This window comes from Aegilops tauschii, chromosome 1, assembly GCF_002575655.3.
Source record: "Aegilops tauschii subsp. strangulata cultivar AL8/78 chromosome 1, Aet v6.0, whole genome shotgun sequence".
NCBI classification, from domain to species: domain Eukaryota; kingdom Viridiplantae; phylum Streptophyta; class Magnoliopsida; order Poales; family Poaceae; genus Aegilops; species Aegilops tauschii.
This window is the reverse complement of record NC_053035.3, coordinates 298,795,346-298,819,942: the sequence shown is the minus strand read 5'-3', so window position 1 is coordinate 298,819,942 and position 24,597 is coordinate 298,795,346. Positions and strand designations below refer to the sequence as shown.

The 24,597-nt window shown below is 41.1% G+C and overlaps 1 protein-coding gene across 4 annotated transcripts; it reads left to right on the top strand.

The window, feature by feature from the left end:
- The first annotated feature begins 1,753 nt into the window (after window positions 1-1,753).
- LOC109785919 (N-terminal acetyltransferase B complex auxiliary subunit NAA25) lies at window positions 1,754-23,085 on the top strand. Of its 4 annotated transcripts, none has more exons than XM_045234788.2 (20): window positions 1,754-2,104; window positions 3,235-3,391; window positions 3,477-3,595; window positions 3,685-3,759; window positions 10,554-10,647; window positions 10,739-10,857; window positions 11,012-11,089; window positions 11,751-11,821; window positions 12,918-13,056; window positions 13,141-13,310; window positions 14,256-14,455; window positions 14,576-14,706; window positions 17,412-17,488; window positions 18,326-18,400; window positions 18,687-18,879; window positions 19,467-19,586; window positions 20,158-20,296; window positions 20,483-20,529; window positions 21,351-21,611; window positions 22,144-23,085. In XM_045234788.2, exons 1-20 carry the CDS (start codon window positions 1,958-1,960, stop codon window positions 22,843-22,845), a joined length of 3,114 nt encoding a protein of 1,037 aa, XP_045090723.1. In that variant the 5' UTR covers window positions 1,754-1,957; the 3' UTR covers window positions 22,846-23,085. The 4 variants fall into 4 exon arrangements, with proteins under 4 accessions (XP_045090723.1, XP_045090722.1, XP_020200093.1 ...); XM_045234787.2 differs by having other exon boundaries at window positions 12,918-13,059; XM_020344504.4 differs by lacking the exon at window positions 11,012-11,089.
- The last annotated feature ends 1,512 nt before the right edge of the window (window positions 23,086-24,597 follow it).

Here is a 24,597-nt window from a genome sequence, read left to right as displayed (position 1 = left end):
GTCCAAAAGAAGTAGTGAGTACTCCAATACCGCCTCTCTGGCACGATCAATCTCGTAAGCTTTATCAATAATATCATTCATCCCCAGCCTTTCCCAAACCTCCTTTGCTTTACTACACCGGAAGAGCATATGCTTCATATCTTCTAAGCCCTCAGAGGAAGTGGGACAAATGGGCGAGACCTTCATATGTCTATTAGCGAGCGTAACCCGACATGGGAGTGTTCCATGTAGTGTACCCCATATAATTTTTTAACTTTTGCCGGACAAGATAACTTCCATATCTTGTTCCAAATAGGGTTAAATGTGGTTCGCCCCATCCCATTAGAGTATTTTAATTTGCTGCCATACTAATGGTCCCACTCCACGGAATAAGCTGACTGAACCGAGAACATACCATTTTTCGTACAACTCCAAGCAATGAAATCTGGCATATCATGTTGCGAGAGTGGAATTGAAAGAATCCGCTGTACATCGATGGGCCACATAGTTTGTCTAACTAGGCCTTCATCCCAATTATTGGAGCAGGATCAATGAGATCACCTACCTTAGTTAACAGATGTCCCCCCTTAGGCGTTACAACTTTCCTAGTGGCACAATTTGGGATCCAGGCATCTTCTCATATGTTAATTTTTTGTCCATTCCCCACTCGCCAAATATGACCTCGTTTCAGGGAATTTGTACCTGCCATAATACTTTGCCACGTAAAACAGGAGCCTTTCCTCAGCTTAGTGTTCAACAAATTCCTCAGCTTAGTGTTCAACAAATCACCATCGGGGTAGTACTTTGCCCTTAGGACAGAAACACACAAGGAATTAGGATTCTCCAGAAGACGCCATGCCTGTTTCGCGAGCAAAGCCAAATTGAAACAATGAATATCGCGGAAACCCATCTCTCCTTGATTTTTTGGTACGCACATTTTCCACCAGGACATCCAGTGCATCCTTTTCTGGTTCTTCTCGTCTCCCCACCAGAAATGCGCTATCGCGTCAATGATTGCTTCACAATTTTTTTAGGAATTTTAAAGATCGACATTGCATAGGTGGGTATGGCTTGGATCATTGCCTTGAGCAGGATCTCCTTTCCCTCGGTACACAATAATTTTTCATTCCAGAGTGCCGTAGGGCAGAGTGTGTTCAAAATAACAAAAATAGAAAATCAACGTGTCCCTTTTACTCCCTCCGTCCGGAAATACTTGTCCGAGGAATGGATATATCTAGACTAGATATATCCATTCCTCGGACAAGTATTTCCGGACGGAGGGGGTACTCCCTCTGCTCCATAATGTAGCGCATATAGATTTTTCTAAAAGTCAAACTTTATAAACTTTGACCAAGTTTGTAGAGAAAATCATATACCTCTAGAATACCAAATACACATGCTTAGATACATCATAAGACATACTTTCATATTATATACATTTGGTATTGTAGATATAAATAATTTCTTTCATAAACTTGGTCAAAACTTATAAAGTTTGACTTTGTAGAAAATCTATATGCACTACATTATAGAAATGAGGGAGTATCACTTTAGGCTCTGCTGTGGGGCCAAACGGCACCAATAGCCTGACCACCATATCGTCACTTCTCATCCGGTTCTGCCGGTCTGGTGCAAGGCCCAGGCACCGTTTTCTCTCTCCGTCGATCCACACCGCCCACCCGGAATTCAACGGTCCAGAACTCGGCAACCTCCCTAATAGGGTTACTGCTCAGTCTCACACGGCAGACGAACCTACGCCGCCCATCCTGCCATCGACGGTCCACCCTGGCCACGCTCCTTCCTCGGACGTGCCCACTCGGGTCGCCCTGCGCACGAGCCGCGCCGCCGTCACACCCCGACTCGATAAACCCTTCCGCGCTGTGCCTCCGCGGCTCTCCCCTTCTTCCTCCTCCCGCTCCCACCCGCTCCACCCCCCGCCGCTCAAAACCCTAACCCTAGATCGCGAGGGCCGGCTGACATGGCCAGCAAGTTCGGGCTCGCCGGCGGAATCCCGGAGCGGCGGGTGCGGCCGATCTGGGACGCCGTCGACTCGCGACAGTACAAGTCCGCGCTCAAGCTCTGCACCGCGCTCCTCGCCAAGCACCCCACCTCACCCTACGCCCTCGTGAGTTCCCTCGGTCCTCCTCGTCCCCATTTTTCTGTAGTTCCCGTCACGTTTTGATGAATCTGGCTTGGAAAATGGGTGTGGGTTGTTTCGATGCTTATATTTGGAGCGTCCTGTGTCTTTTTAATCAAACGGATCGAGGTACCAGTTGCGTCGATGGAAGCTAGATGGCTTGTTGTGCATTGTGCTGAATTGCTTGTTAGTTCTAGCTCATACTAACTTGCTTGAGCTGTTGATACTGATTTAAAGACTTTTAGTAGGAGGCTTCTTATTGAGGGGTCTGGTAGGAAGAGGTTGTGGCAATCCTAGGAAACAAACTGCTCAGACTAACGTGTGGAACTACTGGCATTCTGAAGCCACTCCCATTAAGCTGAGCCGTCTAATTCACAGTGGATTTATTTGAAGGCCTTCAATTCCTCTCCCTAGCAAAAGTTTCCTAGATTGCTGTGTATCAAGTTGGATGGGAGGAGAGGATATGGTGGGAATGAGGTGATATATAGAAGTAAATGGGTATTGTGGACTGATGGAACTTCCATTGAAGCTAGAGAGGTAGGGGACAAAGATATTTTGTTAAGAGAACTACAGGGGTCCTATCCCAGATGAACGGGCTTTTACTTGCTTAGCTCATAAGTGTCACCTAGCATGCCATTTAGTTTAAACTTGGCCATTCGCTTTTGTCAATCTTAGCCCCAGAAGTGAAGCCAATGCCTTGGTTCCAGCAGGTGGCAAGATACTAACTCTTGGGCTGTGGTAGCAAATCAATTAGTTCAGAAACTTAAGATTAGGCATTGTTTGTACTTTATGATATAATGCTATTAAAGTTAGGATACTAAGCTCTTCCTTAGACATTTAGGGATGTATATTGTCTGTAGTATTGTAGAGCTGTCTCTCAAATCAGCTTGGACCTTGAAAATCTGACATGCTGTATTTGTTTTGTGTGACAGTTTCAGTTAGCATGGCCTTGACTTATTCCTTTTTATCTGTTGAAGATCTTGTAACAGAACCACCGTTTTCATGCTGCTACCGTTTTGAGTCAACATGATCAACTCAGTTTTGATACGAACTAATGACTTTATGTTGGCTGTATTTAGAATGCGATTAAATGACACTGTTTAATTATCTAATTTCAGGCTCTCAAGGCTCTTACTTTGGAAAGGATGGGAAAGCCTGATGAAGCACTGAGTGTCTGTTTGGAAGCCAAGGAGCTATTGTACTCGAATAACATTTTCCATTTTGACGATCTCACCCTTAGCACACTACAGATAGTGTTTCAAAGGCTTGAGAGATGTATGTTTATACTTCACTGTTTGCCTTATCTGTTTGACGTCACCATTTTTCTAAATTATAATGTGACTGATTATATTTCTGCCAGTGGACCTTGCAACTTCATGCTATGAGTATGCTTGTACAAAATACCCTAATAACTTGGAATTAATGATGGGACTCTTTAATTGCTATGTCAGAGAGTACTCATATGTGAAGCAACAACAGGTATGATGGTATTTTGCTAGTTGCTCAATTTGAATTCTCTGTGTTCCCTTGTTCAGTTCTTGATCCTCCCACCTTAATATGTTTTGCAGACAGCGCTTAGAATGTACAAAACTGTAGGAGAAGAAAGGTTTTTGCTTTGGGCAGTCTGCAGCATTCAACTGCAGGTAGGTTCATCATACATCCATGAGTTACAAGTTCTGCATTCGCAATTTTAGTTGAAGCAATTGTAATGGCACACTATCATTTTCTTGCTCACTGGAAATTAAGAAATCTCTACATGAAAACAATGCATTGTCATGACTCCTATGGATGTATGGACAAGCTGATGGAGTGATGGTTCTAGGGTTTGGTAATTGGACAGAGGATAGGGAGGCCATATACAGCATTCAAGCAGTTGATATCATTCCGTCGTTCGGCTTCCCACTTTTGAGCGACTTCTAGTTTTGGATTTTCTTTCTTCCAAAACGAACACCATATTTGAAAATCAAGTATAATAGAGGGAAATACTTCTTGCGTGAAGCTTTTTCAGTATAAATGTGACGGGAGAATAAAAGAAATGTACTATGGGAGCAATTGGAAGATGCTTCAGTACAATAATAGAAGGTACCACGTGGATGCAATTCAGAATGTACTACTAGAGCACATACTTCATAATAGAATATTAGTGGAGCAAATACAAATTATTAGTCTAACAAATAAACAATGTCAGTGTAACGATTCTGACGATATCTGGTGGAAGAAATAGAAGTATCAGTGGAATAACTAGGAACTGCTAGTAGAACAAATGGAAATATATTATTGGAACTAACAAATATTATTGGAGTAATATATCTTGTTGGTTCATACGTGGAATTGTATTTTCATTGATCACACATGCATTACTCGATTAAAATGTATGACCTTACTGAACAAAGCTGAAAAAGAGAACACTATGACCGTTTGAGTAAACTTATGCAAAATGAAGCAGGACTCTTGTTAAGAAGATCTTGTGATGGTTGAAACGGATTGCGGTTAACCTGTCTAAAAGATACATTCTTTTGTAATCTATGTATTAGATTCTGGAGCTGCCAATCTCTAAAAACCACCTTTTATAGGGGAGGGAGGGATGAATGATACACGCTTATACACTGTGTTTTTGTATAGCATTCACTGAAGATAGTGGATGGGGAGAAATACTGTGAGGGATTGGGAGCACTCTGTGTGTATAGATATGCTGAAGATAGTGGGAGGGGAAAATAATACTGAGGGACACTGTATGTATAGCATTCACTGATTTACTGAAGAGAGTGGGCAGGAAAATAATACTGAGAGGGATTGGGAGTACGCAGGACATAAACGGAAGTGGAAGATAGGAAAAATTGCTACTGGTCTCTGGACTTCATCTGAGGGCTGACCTATCAATTCTTGTAGATTACAAAACCACTGTAAATTTTGGGCAACATCCTAGTTTTGTTAGGTGTGATGCATTTGTCCATTGGATGCAATGTAGTGACTTGTTATAGTGTAGGCACTATTTTTTGTACTACTCTGATAATTGACGAAATAGATACGATGCATGAATGCTCTAGGTATGAATTATCCATCTGATGCAATGCGATATTGCATCACAGGAAGTATACAAGTTGTGTTTGGTTTATGCCCAAGGTTGCCCTACCAAAACATTGGCTAGCCAAAACTTTGGTTGAGGTTTTGTTTGTCAATGAGTTGGCCAACATTAGGAAGTACTCCCTCCGTTCCTAAATATAAGTCTTTTTAGAGATTCCAACAAATGACTATATACGGAGCAAAATGAGTGAATCTACACTCTAAAATATGTTTACATACATCCGTATGTTGTAGTCCATTTGAAATGTCTAAAAAGACTTATATTTAGGAACGGAGGGAGTAGAATGAACTAAAGTTCACAAAAGAGCATTGGCATGCCAAAAAAATAGGCAACCATCCATACATAGACTAATTTTTTGGTCAATACTCAATAGCCAAACTTTTGGCAGGTGACACTTTGGTCACAATCCAAGCATACACTGCAAGTGAACCTAATTCTTTGAAGTCTTCAGTGTGAAACGTTATTGCACATTTGCACTAGCCTACTAGTGGCTGGGGCGCCACCTGAGGCGGTACAGTGCGCACTAATCAAGCTAGCGCATTTGTTAACGTGTCGACAGTTCGAATGAGCAACAATGGTTAAAAATATAATATAGAGAATAGAACTGCAGTAGAAGAGTGTTCATTCATAAAGCAGAGCAAGCAAGTAGTTTCATCTATGCTGATAGCTTAACAGAGAATTGACAATCTTACAAAGTGGATGACTGATCACAAAGACACATTCAGCGGTTCAAATCAAAGTTCAGCGGTCTCCAAAAGATGGGCGATCTCCAAAATAGAGGCAGAGTTACTCGGATCATCACAACGCAGGCATCACAAGTTTTGGAGAGAAACTAGATACATGGATCATATAGGTGCGTCTAGAGACGATGAACAGTGAGACTGCATCACTAGTTTACTGACCGGCTCCTATTGGCTTCACAGACCTGCTCCTATTGGCATTTTATCAAACTGGACTATCATCGAGACATACGTCACCACCATGAAGCACGCTCAATAAGAGGTTCCTGACTCAGAGCCATGACCTCAGGCACCTCACCACCATGCCGAAACCCAGACATCGGGATGGTCCTCTACAAAGGAGAGAGCATCAGCACAATCATGTTAGACCTTGCACCGCCTGTACAATGAGAATATCATTATGATTCTCCATAGCATGAGTTTCCAAGAATAGGAAAATAAATCTTACATCAATTTCTTCTCAGATTCTGAAGAGCTCCCTAAATCATAAGAGATCAAGTACTGTACCAAACACACACAGGTACATGAAGATAGGATTGATAGATAGTGAACAGTAGTCTAATACACTATATACATGGAACAAACTGAGAAAAGTGTTGTTAATAAGCAAGATTCGGAGGGAACATGAATGATCAAAATCATACATTCATATAAAATGTCGCGTACTACTGGTTACATAATTCCCCATTAATGCAATAACTTGGATGCATATTGTTTGGTGCAAACAGCAAAATATTCTGCATGGATTTCTTATATCTTTAGAATTCACATTACAGCATAAGAATTCAGGATACTACTATACTACACTGAAATCTAAACATGAAACCCCTCACCCACTGACTTAATTAAACCAAACAATCTAATACTCTGAACTGAAGTTTACCTCTAGTCATCTCAAAATCAGAGAGCCCGCACACCAAATAACAAGAACAAAGTTCCACCGTTGGCACCACCCGAAAAATGAAACCTTACCAAAATAAAAAAGCAGGTGTACAGGAAACAAGTATTACCAGGAACGGAGATCTTCCAGTCCAGGATGGGCAGCGCTGCCGCGGGCTACACCTGCCCGACCACCGCCGTCTGCTTGTCGAGGAACCTCCGCGTCATGGAGTAGCAGAGCTCCAGGCCGGGGAGCGCCCTGTAGAGGTAACCATTGGAGTAAAGCAGGAGAGTTATACGCTAAACTCAGTAGCAAACCTGTAGGCATTAACATGGAAACCTATAAATATAATCTGTAGCTCATATGGGGATTAGCAAACATGGGCATTTTGACTCGCCAACCAAAGAAAGTGAGACGGTAGAATCATACCTAGCTATGTTTTCTCCATGGTAGCACGACATTACCAGCTCATGTCGGTAGCATCTAAGATGAAAAATCTCTGTAAAAGACGCAATCATACATCCCAGTTAGCACCATCAAGTTACTGGTTCACCTAAAGAAAACTGCTTCAGGTTAGCCAAACTACAGCTCCTTCATTTTATAAACTACGTGAAGGATGAAGTACGATCCCATCCTGAACAAAAGTATGTTAGGGTGATATAGAAGATGGTAAGCAGTAAGTACAGTCCAATCCACATCTGTACACTGCCTAGAAAAATAATCTGAACAGTCTAATATAGAACACCACAACATAAAGTGCCTAATAAAGCACAAAAACGTGATCCAAGCAAAAACTGCATAATGAAATTTAAAGCAATCTATAAAGGCTAAGGGCATAGTTTTCTTTATCATAAGCGTCCTATGGAATTCAGAAAACTAAGGCTGCGTTTGGCTGCTTAGTATTTTTGGAGTTTTAGGAGAATACCATGTTTTTTTTTGTAGAAATCCCAGTTTTAAATACTTTGACGTGTTTGGCTTCGACAAATACTTTAGTTTTACAAACTGCAGCATATCTAAAACCATGGTTCTTTTGCTGTATCTAAAAAAGAGGTCTCAGCCTCTTTTTTGTAAACTGAGAAACCTTTGCTTGAGTCCATCTTCTTCCTACCCTCATCACCCATCATTCCTCCATCTCTTCCGCAACTACGAAATCAAAATTACCACCTAGGAAGGTCGACTACTCTGCCTTTGATCTCTTCAATCATTGAGTATTGTTCTAGTGCAACAAGAGGCAGCATGTAGATTAGATAGTTCTAGACGTTCGGTCCTATCGGATAGTGCACATACACATACAAACAATCAGCGCTGGCTGGGAACACAATGACACGCACGGGAGCTTAGATCGTCGAGTAGATTGATTGATACTTGGACCACAGTTATACACAGCAGTCTAAGCTAGCTAGCTGATCGATTTCATGTAGCCAGAGACACAAGATAAGTCGTGCTTGTGCATTGCAATCTTTTTTAACATATTAGGCTACCTTCTTTTACCCTCGGTCTTAGTCCAAAGAGATTTGATTTAGAAATGATAGTTTTTTAGGAGATTAGCATATACTCCTATAACATTAGGATTTGAGGTTCAAATACATTAATCGAGAAGAAAGGTAAGTCATATGTGTAGACATACGTACAAATGCTATGTTATAAGAGTTCAGATCATCCAGTAATTTTTCTTAGCACAACTTTTCATATCACACTATTTGCACACACAAAAGTCTGCTTTGGGCTTCGCTGCAGTGCAAGAAGCAATGTCACGATATCACAAGAAACATTGTACACTAAACCTTCCCCGGACATAAGTTTTACGAATCTCCTTATTTTTCCACGGGCCATTTTCTTTTCCTAATTGAGGAGCTTTCGCCCTCAATTTCATTTCATCGAAAAGAAACCAATAAAGCGATAGAAATTGTACGGTGGAGTTTTTTAGTTAATATAGGGTTAATATAGGTGCAGCTATTGAGAATTACATAAACAAATAGGATCAATGTAATTCAAAAAGATAAACAGAAGAAAGAAACAAACCTTGGTTTAAAAGTCGTGTTACAAAATCTTGGTTGTAATTTCTGACTCTCAGCAAGTAACTCATACCAACTGTAATCTTGGTTGTAATTTTAAGGGCCAGTTCCATCGGAATTAGATTGTCAGCACCTGCAACATCCAAGGGATCAAAATTTCAGCTTGTGTAAACCATGTCATAACACTAAACATCAATGTTGAATTTACACAACAGCACCGTCAGCAACAAAGGCACGAGTAAAAGAAAAAGAATGTGGCCTATCTAATAAAAGTAAGAAGAGCAAAATAAATCAATGGTATCCCTGAAATGTGATCTACTACAATACTGCTTAACTCTCGCACATTCTCTGTCAACTCTCGCACTCTTGAGTATTGCTTCTCCTACAACAGAATGGCATGCATCAGAACACATGGTATTGCTATAAACAATCACTTGAACGACTAAGGAACCAAATGAAAAAAACACCTTTCAGATTCCTCCAAAGGCTTGGCATCATCTATTTCCACATCAGAATCAGCATGATGCTTTTCATCGGGATTCTCTTGATCATCATCTTGTTGTACCCAAAACAAATGCAACTTAACCAATATATGATGACTGCTAGCCATCCTACTTCTGAAACTACAACTACAGTCAATGAGAATCAGTGATCACATCTACAGTCGGTAGCAAGACAAATACAATAGCCCCTAGCAATGAACCCACTGGTCTCGGCCCTACCCAACAAATGAACAGAAGAAAAACAATGATATAAATATCTGACAAAGATATATCCAACCTGGCAAGTTTTTAAAGTTAATTTAAACATTACTGATTCATTTTGCAGCAGTCTACATGTCAATTACTTCAAAGACGGTCAATCTAAATAAAAGAACAGACTGTGTAAATAGTATTCATGCTGATAATACCTAATTCCTTTGATACCTAAATTGCAAAACTGCAAGGCCAGCAGGGAGTCAACGATGCCATCGCCATGGTCGATCTGGTCCGAGCCACCTCCCTAGATAGCATCCGCTCCTCCCTGACTTCTTCGTCGACGACCCATGTAGATAACGAGCAGCACGAGCAAAAAAAGATGAAAAGGAGGCAGACGGCGAGGGCCTAGGGTCGAAGTCCTCTCGGCCTCAAGCTCCGACACCACCGTCACCAGATCCATGCCGCCACCCCTTCATCTGCCTGGATGTCCCCCATGAGGCTCTCAACGCCGCCGCCGCCATGCTCATCGACAATAGCCGACGAGAGAAAAGGGGCGGGGGTGGCGCTGGTCGGGATGGAGCAGGGTGAAAGAAGAAGCAGAGGAGAAGTGAGCCGTCCTCCGATGGGCAGCGCTAGAGGAGCGATGGGGGCGGCGGTGGCGGCGGCAACCCTAGGTTGGGGTGGGAAAATGAGAGGGAGCGAGAGAAAAAAAGATCTTCCGGTGCGAGGGATGACCTACCAGCGATTTTCTTTCTATAGTACGTTGCACAGTAACACAGCGACACGTGTACAGGCTCCTTGTTCGCTCCTTGCGCGACCGTTAAAGGGTTTAATTCCTTCTCTGATCTCCTTTTTTGCATCTGGAAAACATTCAATTCAATATTTAATAGCGATACTTATGCCATACACTAGCTAGAACATGTAAGTTGAGGGCTTGCATATAGCATTATTAGCTATGATTACCTTGCATTCCATATGTGCTATTATGTTATATATGACTTCCATTTTGCCCATGGCAGGCATATTTTAGCAGCGGAGGTGAGAAATTGTTAGCATTTGCTGAAGCATTGCTTAAAAAGCACATAAGTTCACATAGTTTACATGAGCCAGAAGGTATCCCTGCTTACCTAAAATGCACCATGTATGAGGTTATCTTTTTTTCCTCAAGATTTGTTCTCTTTTAACGTGGTTATACTACTTGCAGCACTTTCTCTCTATGTTTCAATTCTGGAACAACAGGCAAAGTATGATGCTGCTTTGGAAGTTCTATCTGGAGACTTGGGCTCTCTTATGGGAAGGGAGGAGGACAAGCTTCGTTTGCAGGTAATTTCAAGATTCATTTATTTGACAGTGTCTTGTCTTGATTACTACTCATCTGGAATCTGGATACCAGTCAGAAGTCACAGTTTGTTTTATCATCTTTATATAATCATCAAGAGGAATTTATGGTAACTTTACATTATTTTCTTATGTCAAGAGAGGTCGGGGTAGACCAAACTTGACAATGGGAGGATCTGAAGGACTGGAATATCACCAAAGATTTAGCCATGGACAGGTGTGCGTGGAAGTTAGCTATCCATGTGCCAGAACTATGACTTGGTTTCGATATCTTATGGGTTTTAACTCTAGCCTACCCCAACTTGTTTGGGACTGGAAGGCGTTCTCCTCGTCGTCGTCGTTTAAATTATTTTCCAGTGTATAGAGTATAGACTGAACTATTACATACTTATTCTTTCTTATGGTTATTTCTGTTCATTAAATGGGCAACAGGGTGGGCGAGAGTATTATGGCAATGTGGCGCTCTCCTACCTCAGTGATCACACTGAACTTCAGTGCAGAGGCTAGAGTGCTTTTCTGCATGTATACCATAGCAATATCTGAGTTGATAGCTAAACCAGCTGTTCTGTTCTTCTTTCTGCATTGAATTACTATGCAATACCGTAATTAGTTCAGAACCTGGCAAGTTTCTGAAAACTATGATGAGCATACAGTTAAAGTAGTTTCCTGTACTGTGGTTTTAGTGAAAACGTTATGCCCTTAGTGTTCCTGTTGGTGGTTATCTAATGTCTGTTGCACCTCTAGCACTTACAATCTGTACATGTGTACAAAAGGTTACTTTAACTTCTAACTTCTAAGTCTTTTTTTCTCTCCCCTTCTAATATGCTTGGTAATGAAATTGATAACCACTTACATTTTACCCGACTTCAAGTTGACAGGGACGCCTTCTTACTCAAGCGTGTAACTATGTGGCTGCTTCTGAGATATATCAGAAGGTTCTTGAATCTTGGTAATGCTTTCTGTCATTAACTCTACATTCTCAGTTGTTAGTTTGCCTTTGACCAATTACTGCTTAAGTATGCGTTATCAACTTGTTCCAAGACATGTAGTGCTCTACCCACTTAGAAATTTCTCACTCAACAGCTTATAGGAAGAAGTAGCACAGTACCAACAACTCTTTTCATGATCATACTCAATGATGTGCGTACTACTCCCTCTCTTCCGGTTTAGAGGGCTCAAATCTGAAATCTCATCAACCAAGGTAGATGGTGAGTGGATGGCATGAGTTTTGTGGATACAAAACTGCCCAATTAAATATTTCCCACATGTTTGACTCCCGAACAATAAGTGCAGCACCCTCCCTCTAATTGGACTTGCATGGTGCATGTAGAATAAGATGCATACATGACCACTAATTCCCTCTCTCTCATCTCTATGAATTAAATGTGGAGTGAGACTCAAAGCACTTTAACTCAATTGGATGGCATGAGTTTTGTGGATGGTGAGTGGATGGCATGAGTTTTGTGGATACAAAACTGCCCAATGAAATATTTCCCACACGTTCGACTCCCGAAACAATAAGTGCAGCACCCTCCCTCTGATTGGACTTGCATGGTGCATGTAGAATAAGATGCATGCATGACCACTAATTCCCTCTCTCTCATCTCTATGAATTAAATGTGGCGTGAGACTCAAAGCACTTTAACTCAATTGGACTCGTAAGTGAACCTAATATAATGGATTTTTTTTGGAGATGAGCCCTTTAAACCGGAAAGGAGGGAGTAACACCATAAATGTGCTACTAAGTACAAAGGCAGGCCTGTCTTTCTGAACGCTCTGTTTGCTTCCTAGAAAATGTGTATGGACTTACCTATTTTGATAATCCTGTAATTACTGTGGTTTTTATTTAATTTCAAGCTTTTGATGTTGATATCTCAATTAGGGAGCATTGCTATGCCACTCACTGTTTCGTTTTCATGTTTTTTTTATCTTCCTCCTTCCTCTAGTTGTCGCAGCATATTTTATCCATACATTCAGCCTTTGGAAATTTCTGCTTTCTTCTGTTTAGTTTTTGATAATTGTCCTTTTCTCTTTTGACTGGGCAGTCCTGATGACTGGGAGTCCTTTCTCCATTATTTAGGCTGTCTGCTGGAGCGTGACGTGAAGCTGCCTAAACCAACCACTGGCGAACATACTTGTTCTTCCTGCTCTGTAGATTCGAACAAGACTTCTCTCAGTGAGGAGGTGGTACGTCCTCCACCTGAAGCAATTCTCTTTTACCTTGTTTTGGTGACATGCATCCGGTTTACTGAAATTACATGTTTGTAGGTCGAATCTCGCCTTGCAAGTGCATTGTTATTTGTGCAAAAGCTACAAAAAAATGACTCCAGTGACTCTGTTAGAGGTCCTCATCTAGCCAATATTGAAATTGAACGGCAACACCGCCTCAGTGGAAACTCAACAAAGTTTATGGAAGCTTTGGTAAACTATTTCCACAGGTCTGTCGGGGTGCATCTTCTTTCTGTTTCTGTGCCCATTTGGAATCTCTTTATACTCTATACCACGTGCAAGCATGGAGATCAGTCTTCAGCTTGCAATAAGCCAGTTTCTGTTGCTTCTGAAATTTTGATGTCCAATATACATAATTTATGAAAGCTTATTTAATTAGTCACATTTTGAATTTCTAGAAAGTTAATTGGATATTTCTCTATTGCTATTCACTTCTCTATTATCATGTGTTGCTGATTCATCAAACTTTGTGTTTGGTGCTCTTTAGACATTGGTAGAGGCTATGTTTCCTACAGATTCGGGCATATTCATAGAAAGTTAATTGGATATTTCTCTATTGCTATTCACTTCTCTATTATCATGTGTTGCTGATTCATCAAACTTTGTGTTTGGTGCTCTTTAGACATTGGTAGAGGCTATGTTTCCTACAGATTCTGGCATATTCATACTATCACCTCCTTGGCATCAGAAGCAACCATCCAAAAATACTGGGAGATTGTACCGTACCTTCTAATATGCATCCTCACCTATGCCTCTCTCTTTTTCATTTGATAGTTGGCACCATTACACATGACCCATGCTGTTGCTACAAAAGCATGGGTATAAGCTAAACTATTCTGTCAATAGTTATAAATTACACTCCATATATTATTGACTTTGATATTTAAATGTATGACACTGTATCCATGTGAGCTCACCATTTTCTTGTAATGGTAAAAGTTTTGCTTTTCAAGCCCATACCGTGTTATGCGGTGCCTTGTACATGTGTGTCCATGTCTGTGCAATCTTGTGTTTTAGATGTCTAATTTTATATCTACTGGTACTACATCATGGCGCCATCTGTATCTGCATTCTTGAAAATATTGATAATAGTTCTTTCTATGTTTTCACATTCATCTCTAATTTGTAGCTAACAACAGCGTATGGCCTTGCAGATTTGGTCACTTGTCTTGCTCATCGTCAGATGTTGAAATATACCTCCACATGCTATCGGGTGATGAAATAACGGAGTTGCTAGATACAATTTCCAGATCTTTTGATGCATCATCCGTTTCAGTAAAAGCATTGGGTTTGACAATAACTACTTTTAAGGTTCAAGAACTTTTGGGAACTTTATTATCAAAGTCAACTACAGGTCCACCTTCTCCAGAAATCACATTATTGTGTTTCTATATGTTTGCTTAATTTGAAAAGCTGTACTATGCTGTGTTAACCAACCATTTATTCTTATACCTTAAATTGACATGCCAATCAGATCTTCAGCGCATTGCAAAAGGAATGGTTGAGACATTTTACAAAAACTTGCCTCTCTCAAGAGACTTAGATCCTCAGGAAAGCATGCATGGAGAAGAACTGCTGTCTATGGCTAGCAATATTCTTGTGCAGGTATGTAGCTGTAGCTGATTATTACTTGTACGAGAGAAACAGGATCTGGGAAGTGTCCATTTTAGCAATTTATAATCCGGTACCGCAGTCTGTTATTTGCCACCTGCTTGAAGAGTGCATTCCTATTTCCTCCTGGTCAATGCATCGTGATTGTGCTATATGTTCTTTACATGAACTTTCCAGAACAATTATATTATCCAGCTGCTTGCACATTTCTCAGTGTCTTTTTTACATTTATTAATATAAGAAATTACACAAAAGACAAGTTTAATATAGCAGCAGCAGCTACAACAACGACAAAGCCTTGGTCAGCAGCTTTATTTATAAAGCGGGGCGAAAGCCTATTTCGAGAGAGCAACAACAACGACAAAGCCTTGGTCCCAAACAAGTTGGGGTAGGCTAGGGCTGAAACCCATAACATCTCGCAATTAACTCATGGTTCTGGCACATGGATAGCTAGCTTCCATGCACCCCTGTCCATGGCTAGTTCTTTGGTGATACTCCAGTCCTTCAGAAGTTCAGATCTCTCTTTATGGACTCATACTCCAGTCCTTCAGATCTCTCTTTATGGACTCATACTCCAGGTCTTCAGATCTCTCTTTATGGACTCCTCCCATGTCTAGTTCGGTCTACCCCGACATCTCTTGACATTATCACCACCGGAGCTTCTCGAGGCTTGCGCTGAATATGCCCAAACCATCTCAGACGATGTTGGACAAGCTTCTCTTCAATCGGTGCTATCCCAACTCTATCCCGCATATCATTGTTCCGGACCCGATCCTCCCTTGTGTGGCCACACATCCATCTCAACGTGCGCATCTCCACTACACCTAACTGTTGAACATTTCGCCTTTTAGTCGGCCAACACTCAGTGACATACAACATTGCGGGTTGAATCGCCGTCCTATAGAACCCGCCTTTTAGCTTTTATGGCACTCTCTTGTCACAGAGAACACCAGAAGCTTGGCGCCACTTCATCCATCCGGCTTTGATTCGATGGTTCACATCTTCACCTATATCCCCATCCTTATGCAGCATTGACCCCAAATGTTGAAAGGTGTCCTTTTGAGGTACCACTTGCCCATCAAGGCTAACCTCCTTGTGCCTAATAGCATTGAAAAACCACACCTCATTTACTTGGTTTTAGTTCTACTAAGCCTAAATCCTTTCGATTCTAAGGCAAGGTTTTTGAGTCGCCAAGTCAAGCCAAGTCGCCGAGGCTGCGGCTAGTGGCTTGCTGGCTTGAGTCAGCGACTTGGCTTGATTAGTCGCCCCAAGTCGCCATGGCACAACAGTACATAGAGCAGCAGAGCACATAGATATACAGCAGCAGAAGAGCACATATACAACAGAGAAAATATACTACATCTAAGCAGAGCACATATAGAGCCCACCCTGCGCTCTCTTTCATATACTATATCTAAGCAGAGCACATATATGGCCCACCCTGCGCTCTCTTTCCTTCGGTCCTCCTCCTTCCCCAGTCCCCACATGATCACATATACAACAGCAGCAAGCCACGCGAGCCAGCGAGTCGTGCGACTAATCGCCCCAAGTCACCGGCGAGCCACGCGAGTCGCGCGACTTGCTCCTTGAGTCAAGTCGCCTGCGCGAGCCAGCCACGCCGCGACGACTTGGCGATTAGTCGGCGACTCAAAAACAGAGTTCTAAGGTTTGCCTCCATAGCTCTAACTTTCTATTAACCCCCGTCAGACTATCATCGACTAGCACCACATCATCTGCAAAGACCATACACCATTGGATATCTCCTTGTCTTTCCCTTGTGTATCCGTCACCAAAGCAAAAAGATAAGGGCTCATAGCTGACCCCTGCTGCAGTTCTATTTTAATCGGAAAGTTATCAGTGTCGCAATCACTTGTTTGAACACATGTCACAACATTATGGTACATGTCCTCTATGAGGGTAATGTACTTCGTTGGGACTCTGTGTTTCTCCAAGGCCCACCACATGACATTCCGCGGTATCTTATTGTGGGTCTTCTCCAAGTCAATGAACACCATATGCGGGTCCTTCTTTTGCTCTCTTTATCTCCATCAGTTGTCGTACCAACAAAATGGCTTCCATGCTCGACCTCCCAGGCATGATACCAAATTGATTTTTGGTCACGCTTTTCATTCTTAAGCGGTGCTCAATGACTCTCTCTGATAGCTTCATTGTATGGCTCATCAACTTAATTCCATGGTAATTAGTACAACTTTGAACATCCTCCTTGTTCTTGAAGATTGGCACTAATATACTCCGCCTCCATTCTTCCGGCATCTTGTTTGCCCGAAAAATGAGGTTGAAAAGCTTAGTTAGCCATACTATCCTATGTCTCCGAGGCCTCTCCACACCTCAATGGGGATACAGGGCCCATCGCCTTGCCCAATACTTGACCAATTTCACAGAACTAGACTTGGAACCAATTATATCACAAAGCTCTAGACTTGTGGGCCAAGTTTACCGAAGTGCTGATTTAGGGCCAGTTGTATCACAAAACATGTTTGCGATGCATTTCCACTTATGCTAGGTCCACATTGCTTACTCACAAAATCCTAAATCTGTAGTTTTGTGATGTGTTCTATCTGTAGGTTTATGAAATTATTCATAAGTATTGAGTTTGTGATAATTGTTAAATTTGTACTTGAACGAAATTTACCCTTTTAAATACAGCACTAAAATATACTCGTGATGTCTTGGAACAGCTTTTTTGGCGTACAAGGAATTTGGGGTACTTACTTGAAGCAGTTTTGGTGCTAGAGTTTGGATTGACTGTTCGCAAGTAAGTCTACTGTGATATGCACATATCTTCTGTTGGAACATGGGATTAGAAGATCCATTTGTCTATCACTATCTTTTATCATTGAGTTCTGTGGTTGATTCATTGTCAGCCAAATATCTACTCCCTCCGCTCACAAACATAAGATATTACTTTTTTGTGAATCAGATGTATATAGACACATTTTAGTGTGTCTGTTCACTCATTTCAGTACGTATAGTCCATATTGAAACATCCAGAACATCTTATATTTGTGAACAGAGGGATTAGCTTTTTAGGACATACTGAATTAAGCTACCGAGTTGACTAAAATGGTTACATTTGAAGCATAGGAGTATTATTGTCCAAGCGTTGTTGCTACACTTGTACAAAAGTGACATTATATTTTATCCTACTAGCCACAAACTCTATTTCTTTTTCTCTCTTCTAATTTTCATGCCTTCTCTGAATTGGCTATCTAAAATTTGCTATGTCCTGTGGTAATATATTATCTTGTTGATGAAGCCTAAAAATACAAAAGATAGGTAAATGAATGCTTTTGTTCCACTTTATGAAGCCAAGATAATGTCAAATAGTTACTACTCCCTCTGTTCCTAAATATAAGTCTTCTTAGAGATTCCAATATAGGCTACATACGGAGCAAAATGAGTGAATCTACACTCTAAAATATGTCTATATACATCCGTATGTAGTCCATATTGAAATTTTTAAAAAGACTTATATTTTGGAACGGAGGGAGTACCATATTCAATCAAGTTATGGTTTTGAAAGAAAAACATATTATCCCTGTTTATTTAACTAGTAGATGAATGATAATATCAATTTTGCTCGTCTGCTCAGGCATGTCTGGCAATACAAGATTACTCTGGTGCATCTGTACTCTTACTTGGGAGCTCTTCCGTTAGCACATCGATGGTAATCTTTCCCCCTGCACATCTATTTTGAACAGTGCTCTCACTATTTAGAACGTGCTCCGTAGCGGACCATTGTCCCCTAGGTAACTCCATGGTAAAAAGGTGCTTTCACAAGAAATTCATTTGTTCCATCCCATGCGCTTTTCTTATGATAAATTGTGTTTATGTAGAATGTTGATCTGCTAATTATTTCTTACAGGCATTACTGGTTTTTGTTTGTTTCCTCGAGGTTGTTTGATGAGACCAGGGTTTCATCTATTTATCCTGACCTGTATTCTTGTATACAGGTATGTAAGCCTGGAGGTCAAAAACATTCTTCTAGAATCCGTCTCACACCACATCTTGCCACAGATGTTGAGTTCTCCTTTCTTGCAACAAACTGCCAGTCTTGTGAAGGATTATCTTAGGTTCATGGATGATCATTTGAAAGAATCTGCTGATCTTACCTGTCTTGCATATAGGCACCGTACTTACTCAAAGGTAAGCAACAGTTTTTTACTTCTCACTACACTGTACAACATAAAAGTAGTGGTGTAATCTGTATTTGCCCGCTGATGGTGAGCACTACTACTTAGTTTCCACTATTTGTTCTCACTGTTACAGCCAGGGCTTGAAAAGTAGTACCTATCACCAGCAAGAACAGATATGTAAACTGGAATCTAGGGTGAAAATTTTCATGGTCTTTTGTTGCTTAGTTTGTGTGATTATACTCCCTGCGTACCAAAATATAAGATGTTTCTGCAGTTCAAATTGAACTACAAAAACTTCTTATATTTTGATACAGAGCTAGTAGTTTGTATAGCTCAATGTTAGGGTATTATACTTTATAGAATTCTTCTCTACAATACATACTTGCAAAGCTGATGCCATATTTATCTAAATTATTGCATTATTTGTTAAATAAGTATGCTGCTTGTCTTTGGGAGCTTGGATCATGTCACTTGTCCCCCAAAAGGAAATATGCTTGGTCCCCCCCCCCCCCCCCCCCCCCCCCCAGTTATGTTGTTTACTTACCGAAAGAAATATTCTGCAGCATTTTCTCATTATTCTGTGATATTGTTGCCCAGGTAATTGAATTTGTGCAGTTCAAAAATCGCTTGCAACGCTCCATGCAGTATCTTGCTGTAAAATCTGATTCTGTAATACTGAGCCTGAAGCAGAAGTCTGAGTCTCTTGAGGAAGTGGAGGTTAGTTGCAACTTATGAATTTCAAACCCCAATGTCAGGAAGTAGTTTTATTAAAATTATCGGCATGCATCGATGGTTGAAGGAAATACATTTAGTTTTTCTTTTCCAACTTGTAGCCATTTTGAACCGTGTATACAAAATTCTATTGTTATAAATGGATATTCTACCAGGACATCATCTCGTAGGCGTTAATATTTTCTTGTACAAGTAAATAGTACTACCTCCTTTCAGGTTTATAGGGCTCAATTCAAAAATCTCACCAACCAAGGTATATGGTGAGTGGTGGAATAATTTTTGTAGTTTGCAAAAGTACTCAATTAATGTGCTCGTTTTCCTCAAAAAATTGTGTTTACCAATGCATTAATTGCAATGCATGCATGCATAAAGTACATGCATTGGTGAATTTTCTCTTAATCCTTCCATGCAATGATTTAATGCACCTTAAAATCTGAACATGTGATGGGGAACAATCAAATTGAGACTTATAAAACGGGAAACCTAAAATTATGAGATAAGCCCTTTCATTTTTTATGTAACCCGTACCAATACTGATAATTGTCCCCAATTGCAGTCTGTTCTTGAAAATGTGAATCATGGAGAAGGCTTGGTTGATCTATCAAGTGAAGACAACATGAAACATTTAACTTTTAATGAAGATCTCGAGGCACGCCCTTGGTGGACACCAACAACCAGTGTAAATTTTCTTTCAGGTAGCTTCTCATGCTATGCAAAGTTCCTTATCTGTTTTGTGCTTGACAATAGCACCATTTTGAACTCACTATGTTGCATGCTTGGTAGTTAGTTTTTTCCATCCATTTTTGTGTCTTTGTTGGAGTCATTTATGGTCTTGGAAGCACAAAAGTTCTTACTATTGTTATGGACTTGTGATTTTACAGAACCAATTGATGAAAGTTCGACACCTGCGTGCTTTAGGGCCGAAGTGGTATGTCATTTTCTTAGAACCTTTATTTACACCGGCTCAAACATTTTCTTTCTTATCGCCTTCATTCATTGCATTACTTAATTAATATTTTGAAGAAAAATAATATATGCATCACCCGTGTGACATCTAGTTGACTATCTGAATGATCTAAAAACCTAGTATACCTCCGCGTGGCAGGTGACATAACCCTTCCACGTGCCAAGCCAATTTTTTATTTATTTTTCATCGTTAGCCTGGACACTTTATTTTTTTTCAACAACATGCTTCTTCATTCTTCTCATCTCCACCTCCCTCCAACGTATGGCGTATTTTTTACTTCACCAATGCAGCCTGCCCACCGGTTGCGCCATCCAATGCCGATTCGACCCTGTATAATGTCGATGGGCCTGTGGCGATCCCTAGTTGTGGTGGCTATGTTCCCTTGCCATGGGCGACATGATCCCTAGCCCAGTGAGTGGATATCGGTGCGTGCTGAAAAACCCAGCCCACTTTCTTCTGCACCACAATTCCGATTGGCTCCAAAATCCATAAGGCCTGGAGGCAGTTGCAGTCGCCTCCTCGGTGCATTGCATGGAGAGATGATAAACACTTCCTATGTATATTACAACAAATGCAAGAAGTGATAAGGCCTGGAGGCAGTTCAGACGCCTCCTCAGTGCATTGCATGGAGAGATGATAAACACTTCCTATGTATATTACAACAAATGCAAGAAGTGATATTTCTATCCGACTAGGCACTAAGCAAAAGTTCCCTACAAATTTGTTTCAGCCTGTTAACTAAATCATTCCTTCCCTCTAAAATTTTCTTATGTTTATTGCAGTGCAAGCACAAATCTACTGAGAAGGATGGCCCTAAGATGAGAGATGCTGAGAGAAAATGTCTTGTCCCCCAGCTTGTTTACCTTTCCATGCATGGTTGTGTATCTTCCCTCAGGGAGACTGAGCCCAACGGGTCTGTTTCTGATATCACTGTTGGGGAAATGAAAACCTTACTTGAGAAATATGCTAGGACTATTGGCTATTCCATGGATGATGCTCTAAGCATGATTCTTGGTATATCTTCAGGCAAGAAGTCTATGAAGGTATGAATTAACTGAATATTTGTTACCTTTTTGTATTTACTTTCCTAATAACCTGCCGATATTGTTCACCTATTCTTTTCATCAGTCTTTTTGTATCTGAAGAATGATTTAACTATCTGCCTATTATCTTGCTTCGGTTAGAAAGTAAAAAGCACATGGTTCTTTCCATGCTCTTCCAAAGCTAAATCTTGAATTCTAAAGCAGTGTTGCTTGTAATAGCTGTACTTGGTATTTATACCTTTTTTTGTTGAAAGCGCAAAGGCAGTACCTTTAAGATTATGTAATCTGTTGCTCCTGGTATGCTGAATGGAATGGTTCAATCAATTCAAGCCCTAATGTGATGCTTCCCTTTGACTTTTTCTACAAGTTAATTACATCTTTTGTGGAAATAAACTTTTTTGCACTTCACTGAAATGGCGAAAATGTTTTAATTATTTGAAACAGTAGTTTCGACTCCTTGCTCTTATTGCTGCACAACTGCAGTACCATGATTAACCCATCAACTGCACCTTGCTGACAACTGTATTTTCAGGATTTTGCTCCTGATATTGTGAGCTGGATGAGTTTTGCTGTATTTATTAATGCAATGAACTTGTGGTCAAATGAATCAGTGATCCCCAGAACTGATCCGAGCAGCCCAAGTTCTTGGGAGATTGTGGACAGCTTAGTGAAAATTTGCATAGAGGAGCACCTGACTGATGCCAATAGAATCCTGACTTGTCCTGGAAATAAAATTCCACTATTAGTGCAAATGGTTACAGAACCCATTTCTTGGCATCTCATCATAATCCAGTCCTGCATGAGAGTGGTGGCCCCGCAAGGAAAGAAGAAAAAGAAAAGTGGCCCATCGCTGCGACCAAACATGCCTCAGTTGCAAGGAATTCAAAGATCTGTTCAGTGCTTGATTGAAACACTCCGAAGTGTCCAAAAATGGTTATCTGATCAGATGAGTCTAGAGGAGCAAGGTTTGGATATCTTAATGTCATATTTGCAAGGAACTGGCGATGAAGGTCCAGGACAGACATTCAGAGTCTTGGAAGAGAAACCAGCAGCACATGCCTCTGAGCTTGGTGATCGAATTGCTCAGTCTCTGGAAGCATGGAGTTCTACTGGTGTGGTAAGAAGAATTGTTGGAGCAGAACATGAGGTGCTAGCCGAGTTCAAGAAAATGGTCGACTCTAAACTCAAGCTGCTCATGTCAGAATCCGCTTCTCTATCTTCGGTGTTACACTAGAGTTGATGAAATTTTGCACATGAATTTTGTTCTATTCTTGTTGTGGCGTTCCATTATACATATGTTGTAACAGTATAACAGAATGTCTGTGCGCTTTTGTTGTTTGACTTTCTTCTATTCGATTGAGGACATCTTTTTTCCCTTTGCTTTTGTGTCTCTGCTCCTGATTTGGTATTGTGGTATAGTTATTGTATTACTCCAATTTGATTTGGTGCAATATAAAACGACGCATTCCATTTTTGTTGGCGATTTGTTGCACAAGCCATTTGGTGTCTCATGTCTTTAACCGGTCGACACAAGCGGGCATGGCTTTGACGGGGAATCACTGCAATTATTTGTTACTTCCATGATAATCAGTTATAGTCCAGCGAGGAGCCCAAAATGGGCATATTTGTCCGAGGACGCGAATAGTGTATTCATCACTTCGGGAGATGGAACGTAGGGGTATCTCTAACCTCAGCCCACATAATTGACATAGTATTTGTCGGAAGGCGGCCATCAAATGCTTGCCCAAACTTTGGTCCGTAATTACAATATTTTGTCAGCCAAAGTAAAACTTTAGAAAGTTAAACTAATCTGTAATAGACGCTGACCTCGTATGCCTGGCCGGTGGCACCTCCGTCGCGTCCGTGCCGTCATCATCATCCGAGTGGCCCTTCTAACGGCGTAAGGGTGAGGGGTCACGTTGTCCGATCACTTACCGACATCAATGTCGTGGAGTCACGCCCGCTTTGGTGCGGCCTGACCAACATGAATACGTGGCAACCGCTTCACGCCGAGAGGGTTTTGGATGGGACGTGGCGGTCAGACACGTACGTGGTGGACGTCCGGACTCTGGCAAACCTTCAACTGGTTTGCGTCCGGTTTAAGGGATTTGAACACGCGGATGCGTCCATGGATCGATAGGCATCGTGTTGGATGACTTGCATCATCCGGACATGTCGGTCCGATCGTTTACATGCGTTTTGTGGGTTCGCGTTGAAGATGCCCTAACAAGATAAATAAGATCTCCGGTCCTCAGTAAATAGTTACTGGGGACCCCTTGTAATAGTTTTCAGATCATTAGGGTGGGTTGCTTTTGTAGTCCTAATAACCTACCCCCAATACCCAAACTGGCATATGGGCCACTTGCAATGAGATATATTGATTACTTCCTTTGGTGACCCGGAAATGAAACAGAAAGGATCCTCGCCTTTTTCCCTGGAGGTGACCCTAAGTAATCGAAACCACGGGCGGACGGTGCCCTTTAACGGCTTCTTTGGATCACAGGATTTGCAAAACAAAGGAATAGGAAAAATGGAGGATTTGATTGCCATGACATAGCCAATCCTATGGAATTTCTCCATAGGTCGGACCTCATGTGTAAATTCCTCTGGAATCAGCACCTTGGCGGCCCAATCCTTAGGAATTTTAGTGACCTAATCCCGTGATCCAAATGCATTCCATAGGAAACAATCCTAAGGTTTGATATCCCGTGAGAATCATGTGAAAATCCTCCAATCCAAAGAAGCCGTAAGCTAAGATCTCAAACAAGGTTTTGTTAGAGAATTAAATCCAGCTTTGTATCAGATCATAAATCAAGCTGACACTAAAAGAACACTTATAATAAAATTAGGCTTGGGTATGAGGACTTATACTGACAACCATATATTTGTGTCGGGACCTTCTTACTTTGTGCTCTCGAAGTCACCCATCAAGATGTGCTTGTTAAGTATCGAAGTGGGGAATGTGTCCAAATTACGTCTTGACCGG

Excerpts from the sequence above, each read along its gene's own strand:
- LOC109785919 (XM_045234787.2), top strand. The coding sequence starts at position 1,958 with ATGGCCAGCAAGTTCGGGCTCGCCGGCGGAATCCCGGAGCGGCGGGTG. Across the intron at positions 3,392-3,476 it reads GTTTCAAAGGCTTGAGAGAT|TGGACCTTGCAACTTCATGC; the intron begins GTATGTTTATAC and ends TATTTCTGCCAG. Across the intron at positions 20,297-20,482 it reads CAGTGTAAATTTTCTTTCAG|AACCAATTGATGAAAGTTCG; the intron begins GTAGCTTCTCAT and ends GTGATTTTACAG.